This window comes from Uranotaenia lowii, chromosome 3 (genome assembly GCF_029784155.1).
Source record: "Uranotaenia lowii strain MFRU-FL chromosome 3, ASM2978415v1, whole genome shotgun sequence".
NCBI lineage: Eukaryota > Metazoa > Arthropoda > Insecta > Diptera > Culicidae > Uranotaenia > Uranotaenia lowii.
In genome coordinates, this window is record NC_073693.1 from 231,933,503 (window position 1) to 231,943,183 (window position 9,681).

At 40.2% G+C, this 9,681-nt stretch overlaps 1 protein-coding gene across 2 annotated transcripts in view; it reads right to left on the reverse strand.

Moving 5' to 3' along the window:
* The window catches only part of LOC129751332 (b(0,+)-type amino acid transporter 1), a 109,038-nt gene that overhangs the window by 36,158 nt on the left and 63,199 nt on the right, over positions 1-9,681 (reverse strand). For both annotated transcript variants that reach the window (XM_055746778.1, XM_055746777.1), the window contains exons 3-4: positions 6,808-6,927; positions 2,850-2,951 (exon numbers count right to left, since the gene is read on the reverse strand). In XM_055746778.1, the coding sequence (XP_055602753.1) occupies positions 2,850-2,951; positions 6,808-6,927 (222 nt within the window). The remainder of the gene's footprint in view (positions 1-2,849; positions 2,952-6,807; positions 6,928-9,681) is intronic.

The window sequence follows — 9,681 nt, forward strand, 5'->3', positions numbered from 1 at the left end:
CAATCACAACTAAAGTCTTCAAAGCTTGGTTGGCTCAGGTCTTCCACAATAAGGCAGAGTTACATTAGAGGACGAACTGTGCCCAGTAATGATTTAATCTCAATCTCTGTGAAACACCACACTAGCCGTTTCAGAAAGATAATATTGTACGTCTCGGTGGTCGAGTGGTTAGCGTGGTAACACTGTAATCGCTGGTCCACTGATGGCATGGGTTCGATTCCAGTCTCGGTACTGGGTGTCAATTGTTAATCTTAAGTTGTCCACGTCATTTATATTCAGTATGTAAAAGCCTAAATCGGCTAAGACGGTGTATGTCTTTATAAATATTGAAGGCGAAGCTGGACGTCGCATTAGAGTTAAATCTTAATCGCACTGACTCCAGAACAAGGTATATAAGCTCAACTTTTGGTAACAGGCAGAGGTCAAAAGATGTAGTGATGTCAAAAGTCTTGTGATAGCCATAGTTTACGGGTTCTTCTTCTATAGCTGGATAATAAGAATGTCAATAGGATCAACCATGGTTACTGTCGGGGATTTCAACGCATTGGACGAAGAATTCTTTCAATATTATCCCTCGATATTTAAGTACCCCGTCTTCAACATCGTTAGTTAGTGGGATTGCATCTTCGCTTATCCCGTAGATGATTCTGGCATCTTTGCTGTAGTCTGTCAGAAAGCTACTTCCACAATCTCTGTAGCTTGCATTTGCATAACCATTGTTCAGAGAGACCTCAATACATGACGCAATACCTGACCGGTCACGGGTTCTTCATAAGGCACTTCTAGCGGCTCGGAAACATAATCCCGCCACTACGCCTGACCTGTGGTGATTGACTCGCCTGGATTATGATGCCCTACAAAAAAATTGGATTCTGCAGCAGACCGCCAACGCCAACTCAATCGCCAGTAAACAGTGCGTCAGATCCCAAGGTTGAAGCTTCGCGCGTATGCCACTGCTTAAGACTTCTGAGTTGGTACGTATACGATGAATTCTTTGTCGGAAATTATTCCAGTCGTTTCTATAGAAATCCTAAAGGACTGCTAGTCCAGGATAAACTACTTAATACCGTAGCGCGTATCCATGTAGTACTAGACATAGGGTCGTTAAGAGAAAAGATCGGACCTTGGGGCGTTAGAGAAGATGTCATACATGAGTACATGCTGGAGATGGTTTCAGTCATGAGTATAAGTTCAGAAGTACAGATTCATCGCGGTTCTAAGGATAGATCAAGGTCAGAGGCCCCGGGTGGAGTTAAAGGTACATTTAGGGGCAAATTCAACAATCTGAAAAAACGAAGAACAAGTGAAAAAGTCTAGATTTGTGAAAAAATCTAGAATGTATTTACATATTAAGATAAATCAAACATACTTTAACGTTCATGACCGTGGTTATAAATCTTTAAAAGACCGAAACATTGTGGTTTTTTATCGTGTCAGAAAAGATCATCTTTGAAGATTAAAGGATTTTTTAATTCAATGTTATATACGCACAACTAGGTCAAACCAATTTCACATTCAAATCTACCTCAGTTCATGCACCATAAAAAATCATTAATCCTTTAATTATGAATGAAATCAAGCATTTACCTCAAGATAGAAAAGTTTAATCCTCTTTTGTGCTTATCTTTCCACTCATTTGGTTTTTCTTTTAACGAGCTTTCCCGTAAGAATACGTCGCAATTGTGCTCATTTCCCAGCATCCCAAACGAGGGGACCAGACAAGCTTGACCTTGTGTTCGACCAAGACCCGTTGGTCGGAGCAAAATTTTCTCAATGAAAACTGTGCGACTCGCAGTTTTATCAACGCAACCGATAAACGCCTGTTTAATTTATGGTAATGTTGATCTCGTGTGTTACTGGTTGTTTTTACACTTCCGATAAATAGAACCCCCTTCCCATTCTCGAATGTCAAACAGTGGTCCTCATCGGAATGTTGATTCTTGAACTTCTGGGCATTTTTTCTTCTACATCCTTCCGTCGAACCGATAGAGGTGTGTATTCGTCACAATCATTACTTTGCTTTTCTCTTGTTAAACATCCAACTCACTGTCACGTCCGAACGATGGATGGTTAAAAATATCTGTACAGGCTGGCGGAAAATTGAAGCCATTTTTTTGTGTTCGCTCTGCCCTGATCGTTGCGTCCGCTTACGGTCACATGCATCAACTTTTTTGGCGGATGCTGGTCGTCGCGAGTAACTAGACAAAACCCGATGATTTATGGTGAGGGAAACATTAGTTGTCTGACCGATCGGTGTGCCACGGTGATGGTTTAGCATTTGTTCGGAAGTTTGACTAGTCAAATAATTAAAATAATTGTCTACTGCCTAGCTGACCGACTCAATTGAGACAACGTCTTTTTTTTGCTTTTAGGTTTGTGTATTGTTGTTTGCTATGAGCCGGCATCAATTAATTACAAAGTTATGGAATAGGAATTTTCAGATAATTTATTAAGAAGAAATTCAAGTGCTTATATTAATTTGTTATGATTTATGATTTCAACGAAACCTTTAACAAAGGAAACAATGAATTCAAATCAGAAACGGAGGTAGGATAAGCCTGAAATAGGTACCTTCAGCCTCTTTCTTTTTCTGTTCGAAACCCTTCCTTACTTGATTTTTATTGATAGTACGCCAAAAATAGAAGCGCCATTTTGTTTGTACGCGCCATTAGTCTCAAACAACAAATTATTCCGACCAGGTGGCATTATTTTTTTTTCTGCCTATACAGTCAGATCACAACATCTAAAGTACATACATATTTGTTAAGTCAAAATGTCCTGTTTCGTGAGTTCATTGTCAATTGTTTAAACATAGAGACAGGATAAATTTGAAAATAGTAGTTACTTACCTAACAGTGAGAGCAACCCACAAGCCATCCATATAATAAAGCTCACACCAACGGAACCAGTTCTCACCAGTAAACCAGATGGCGATACAAATATTCCAGACCCTGGAAGAAGATTGAGAAAAAAATAAATTCAAATATCATTTAGAATTTATTTAGCATTCATTTAAGATTCTCTCATGTATATTTATTGTTGCTGCTTAGGATTTATCAGATACTAGCTGACCCGGTAAACCATCTCTGGCCCGAAAAACCCTCGTATACCAAATTTCACTTCATTCCGACCGTCCTTTTATACGTGATGGTGTTACAAAGAAAACGCCTCCATTTTTATATATAAGAATAGCATCTTTAATCAGCGGAAGCCATGCCTTCAATGGGCTCCTACTTATCTGCTTTGCTGATGACATTGATACAGTTGGCAGATCATCTGCGGCGGTGGAGGAGATCTACCACAAACTGAAACGCGAAGAAGGAAGGATTGGGTCAATGATTAACACGTTCGTCGCCATGGGACCCATATTTGGGTAACGAGTGTGTTTCCTGAGAGGCCCCGTCACATCAAAAAACGTGTGACGCTCTCTTACTCAAGTGAGCCGCTCAGTTTAGCCACACGTTGCTAATCTTGGAATCTCTCTCTTTTCTATCTCGCTCCGAGAATTTCTTCGGGCCTGGCTAGTAAAAGTACCAAAATGAGCGTGGCGACGAACGTGTTAATACGTCCAAGACGAAGTACATATCTGCTGGCCTGCAAATCCGAGACCGACCGAGCTCGCTTGTCCAGTGATAACAAGGTCAGCTGGAGATAATCAAATACTTTGTCTATCTTGGCTCACTGACGACCGCAGACAATAAAATCGGCAGTGAGATCCGGCGGCGAACGATCAGCGGAAGTCGTGCATACTATGGACTCCACAAGCAACTGTGGTCGAGGAGACTTGGATATTGCTCGAGAAGGACCTGCGTACATTAAAAGAGTATTCGAGCGATAAGTGTTAAGATCCATCTTTGGCGGCGTGCAGGAGAACGGAGTGTGGAGGCGAAGGATGAACCATGAACTCGCGCGACTCTATGGCGAACCCAGTATCCAGAAGGTGGTGAAAGCTGGCCGGATACGCTGGTCAGGACATGTTGCGAGAAAGCCAAACGTCTGTTTTGCAAAACAGGTGTTCGCTACGAATCCGGTAGGACAAGACGAGCAGGGGCGCAACGAGCGAGGTGGTTAGACCAAGTGTAGTGTGATCTGGCGATGTGGGTTGTCCGAAATTGGAGAACGGTTGCCATGGACCGAGTGAATTTGAGGAATTATGTTCGTCAAGTTATGTCGAAAATGAAAATGAATGTTAAGCCGAAAAGAATGTTATGTTGAATTGTGTGAATTAAGACGGGATAATGCCATAAGTTTTCGACCGAAGATTGTGAGGTCGAAAGTTTTTTGACCGATTGGCCTTCTATCTAATGACTTTCGCCGAATGACCCAGCCTCTTCTAAGACTTGCGTAGCAGCGCATCATCAGGACTTACGATATTCTAATCCAGAAGAATTAAGGAAAACGAAAAAATCACGGACTTCATTTTTTAACAACGAATTTATGTATGAGGGCCTGCAGTGTCAACTATTAACGATTGGCTGTAACTCGGCCCTTTCACTAACTTCGCGATAAGGGGTGTTCGGATCAAACAGCTGTCAAATCCGCCGTATTTTTTCTAATCAGTCATATAAAAAACATGAACACCCTCATTTTGTAGGTGCTTGTGTGTAGAATGATGCTTCTATTTGGCTTCGAAATTAGGTCTTAAGTTTTCAAGGTGGCGTCCAAGAGAAAGGAGCTACGAATCAGAATTTTGTTCATGCGTTGTCAAAATCCAAACTACACGCACGCAGAAAGAGCAAAATCGTTGCAGGTGGCGAAATCAACTGTCAGCAAAGTAATAATAGTGTTCGGGAAACGTTTTTTGACAACCAGGAAGCTGGGATCTGGGGGAAATCGAAATCCGGAAGCCGCAGTGACGAAAAGAAAAGTGGCGAGCTTTTTCAAGCGAATATCCAATCTCTCCGTTCGAGATGTCGCCAATAAGTTGGGAATATCGTCCACAACCGGGCATTAAGCTTAAAAATGATCCAAACTATCGATTTATAAAAAGGTAGTGACTATGATTTCAAAGTAGTCGAAGATTCCTTTGAATTCAGCTACAGTATTTGAAAGACCCAAATACTAGTATTTCACTAGCTACTTGCTAGCATCCTCAGTGGGTTATCGACTTAGATAACCCACTGAGGATGCTAGCAAGTAGCTAGTGAAATACTAGTATTTGGGTCTTTCAAATACTGTAGCTGAATTCAAAGGAATCTTCGACTACTTTGAAGTCATAGTTTCATTCAGCTAAGAGGTTCTTCAAACCTTTGATTATTAGAGGTAGTGACTGCTAATCGCAATGAACAGCACAAATCTTACGGCAAAAAAGTTCTCGGAAGCTGTATACGACCTTCTTGACAAAGTTTGATCGCGTGGTAATGGACGACGAAACCCACGCCCACGCCACAGATTTCCGATAGCTTCCGGAACAAAAGTTTTATACAGCATCCGGATGGAGAAAGGTGGCAGACATTTCCAAGCATATTAAACTATCAAATAGTGTTTTCGTTTATTGGCAGTGGTATCCTAGTTATGCACGAGTTTTGCCCTAACTGTTGTTATTGCGTTGTTTATTAATTCTGAAGTCCACTAGTATTGCCCGAGTTTTGAACCTCAAGCAGGCGGTTGCAACCCGTAGAAGTTGTCAGTGTTGGGCGTAAGCATAAGGGTGAGTATAGCAACCATATATTTACATCGTTCTGGGAGACGATTCTGTTTGTTTATTCAGAAAAAGTTTTACCCCGCGCCAGTGGAAAAAAACGAAAACGGCAAAAGTTTGCCAAAAAATATCTCGTTTGGGAAGCTATCTGTACCTGAGGATTGTAAAGCGACCTTTTCGTTCCAGCCGGAACCGTCATAAAGGAAATTCACGTAATAGAGTGCCTTCAAAAGCGTTTGCTGCCTTTCCTGAAGAAACATGACTTGGCTGTGCTGTTTTGGTCAGATTTGGCAACCTGCCATTATGAAAAAAGGTCATGAAGTGGTATGCCGCTAACAACATTCAGCTTGTGCCCATAGATAAGAACCTCTCAATACACCAGAACTTCTCCAAATCGAAAAATATTGGACGATAGATAAGCACAACCGTAAGAAGACCCAAAAAACTGTAAGCAGCGGCGTTCTGTGTCGAAGAAAATGGATAAGGTGACTGTACAAAATCTGATGGCAGGCGTCAAACGAAAGTCTCGCCAATTTGGACTAGGTCGACCGTAACCTTAACTGAGTATTTTTTTTCGTCTTTTACATAGATACCTCAAAAGGAAATATACTTTGAATTTTTTAATAATCAAATAATCGATTATTAGCAAAAAAATTTCTGTAAAGAATTTGAAAATTGGCACAAAAACCATTTACAGGCTTGGTCTCACAGAAAAGTAAGTAATTTTTTTTTATACAAACGTTTTTTATGATTTTGTTTGTGGATGAGTTTTAAATCAAAACGAAAATTTTTAAGCCCCAGAGTTCGAAAAATTCAAAATGATCCCAATCGACTCAGTCTATTTAGTACACCACTGGTGATGGTCAAAAGGTTGAAAGCGGGCAAAACAGATTTGCGGAATTAACGGAAGGATTTGAAGGTCCGCAAATGTTACGAAGAAAGCCTGTTCTTTTCTCAAAACGTTCATTGAAAGAAGAAATTTATCACCTAAACTTTTTCTCTCGAAATTAAAAGATCTTGACAGGATTGATCGATTGTGTAGACCAGGCATGTCAAACTCATGAGGATGAGCGGACCGCATAATGGAGTATACAATATTTTTTAAGATTCAGTTATACTTGTTTATTCTATAGAATGTTCTGTTGTTAGGTATTTCTTTGACTTACCGATCATCGTTCCGACAATTAAAGCAACCCCACTGAAGAGTCCCACCCGTCTCTGGAGGTGAATAATGTCGTTCGGCGCTGAGCCCGACCCCTCCAGCGAGTCCCGCATCCCCCCGGTCCCTGTAAGAGTAAAAGGAAACAGAAAGAAAAGTGTCAAAATATATAGTTGAAAGATATTTTCAAATTGTTTTTAATTATAATATTACAAGTTTTTAATGAAAAATATCATAGAATTAGCGCTATTATGATTTTTGCGTTGAAATCGAGTTCAAATTAAAAGAATGTCGGTACTTATTAAATTTACGTACCGGTAGCACACATCTCACACCCCGATTTTATGAATGCTATTACGACGACGATGCGCTGCGGTAACTTTAATTACACTATGTGTGCCAAGCGGAACAGGTGCATGGTAAGTCCTACCTACTGTTGTAGTAGGTCCTACAGTAACATCTACCCATTGGCCACACCACAATGAATGCATGTTGGCCAGTAGGTGTGGTGAGAAAATCTAACTAGCGTATATCGAATTACTTCACGTGAAAATTTGTTCCTCCTGTCGGGAATTAGATTTGAATGAAGCTGTTTCGAAATTTGCACCGAACTGCATTTTTGGTTCGAACGATGCATTCGTCTGGATCAGAGAGTATTTAACCAGAATTAACTTGGTGGCGTCTTTCATTCGGACAAAGCAGACTTTTGAGGAATCTTTTATGATCATCAATTCAATCCGGTGTAAATTTGCCCAATGCTCTGCTATGCTAATCATCGATTCGATGTAAATTTGAACAAAACAGATATCATGTGGAAAAGCGGAAACGCTTTTCAATTAAACCTGTGTTTTGTCTGGTTTATTAAAAAAAAATCTCAGTGATTTGTGTTGCTTCTGAATTAATAACTGCCGTCCAATTGTAGGTGTTATTTATTTGCTTCAGGAAATGATTTAAAGCTTTTTTAACTCATTTTGATATTCTTGTGTCAAATATCTTAAATCATTTTATTGGCTATATCGGGGAAATGTTATATTCTTTGAGAAAGAATATTTAAGAATTGAAAGATTATAGACGGATAGAAGATAAGAATAAGATGAATGATGTCGAAAATGAGCGGAAGGGTAATTTTAATTTTATGAAATTGAGTTGCGGCTTTATCGGTGAGGGTTAAATAGTTGAAATGAAAGACGGATGATCAGAAGAAAATTCTATGGTGTTGAAAAGATCCGTCTTTCATTTCAACTCTTTAACCCTCACCGATAAAGCCTCAACTCAATTTCATGAAACAAAATTCACGGTGATTTCTCTTCTTAAATAATAAAAGGTAATTTTAATTTGAAAAACTTTTCATCACATTTCATCTCTTTGTTCCTCACGGGCCTACTTCCTTTCAGTGGTAGATACACCACACAATAGTAGGCCGTGCGTGGTTCGTCCCCCAAGAGGAAGACTTGCAGTGCGAACGAACGAGTAGAATAGAGAAGAGTAGAGAGTAGTAGAGTAGAGTAGAGAGTAGAGTAGAGTGGAGAGTAGAGTAGAGTAAAGAGTAGAGTAGAGTAGAGAGTAGAGTAGAGTAGAGAGAGTAGAGTAGAGTAGAGTAGAGAGTAGAGTGAAGGTAGAGTAGAGTAGAGTAGAGAGTAGAGTAGAGTAGAGTAGAGAGTAGAGAGTAGAGTAGAGTAGAGAGTAGAGTAGAGTAGAGTAGTAGAGTAGAGTAGAGAGTAGAGTAGAGTAGAGTAGAGAGTAGAGTAGAGTAGAGAGTAGAGTAGAGTAGAGTAGAGTAGAGTAGTAGAGTAGAGTAGAGAGTAGTAGAGTAGAGTAGAGAGTAGAGTAGAGTAAGTAGAGTAGAGAGTAGAGTAGAGTAGAGTAGAGAGTAGAGTAAGTAGAAGTAGAGTAAGTAGAGAGTAGAGTAGAGTAGAGAGTAGAGAGTAGAGTAGAGTAGAGAGTAGAGTAGAGAGTAGAGTAGAGTAGAGTAGAGTAGAGTAGAGTAGAGTAGAGCGAGTAGAGTAGAGTAGAGAGTAGAGTAGAGTAGAGAGTAGAGTAGAGAGTAGAGAGTAGAGTAGAGAGTAGAGTAGAGTAAGTAGAGAGTAGAGTAGAGTAGAGAGTAGAGTAGAGTAGAATAGAGAGTACAGTAGAGTAGAGTAGAGATTAGAGTAGAGAGTAGAGTAGAAGTAGAGAGTAGAGTAGAGTAGAGTAGAGAGTAGAGTAGAGTAGAGAGTAGAGTAGAGTAGAGTAGAGAGTAGAGTAGAGTAGAGAGTAGAGTAGAGTAGCGTAGAGAGTAGAGTAGAGTCGAGTAGAGAGTAGAGTAGAGTAGCGAGAGAGTAGAGTAGAGTAGAGTAGAGTAGAGTAGAGTAGAGTAGAGTAGAGTAGAGAGTAGAGTAGAGTAGAGTAGAGTAGAGTAGAGAGAGTAGAGTAGAGAGTAGAGTAGAGAGTAGAGTAAGTAGAGTAAAAAAGAAAGTAGAAGTAGAGTAATAAGTTAAGACGTAGAGTAGAGATAGAGTAGAAAGTAGAGTTCAGCATTGGAGTACCGATCAAGGGACGACGTACGAGAAGGCGAAGAGCTAGAGAACGGGAAGAGTAGACATTGAGTTTAAGCTACAGTAAAGAAACGTAGAGCACGAGTAGAGTAGAGTGATGTAGAGCAGAGTAGATTAGAGTAGACAAGCGTAGACGATAGAACAGCAGTAGGAGTTTGGACCTATTAATGTCATGAAACATGACTAAACCAATCTGACTTAATCGAATACAATCCGTCCTTGCCAACATTATATCTTGAACTCGGCCGATACAGACGTCTCCTCGTCACCAACTTCGCATTCACTCTGAATTCCGTCACCCCACTGCCTACACTCCCCCTAATAGACTTAAAATCCACTAACTTCCA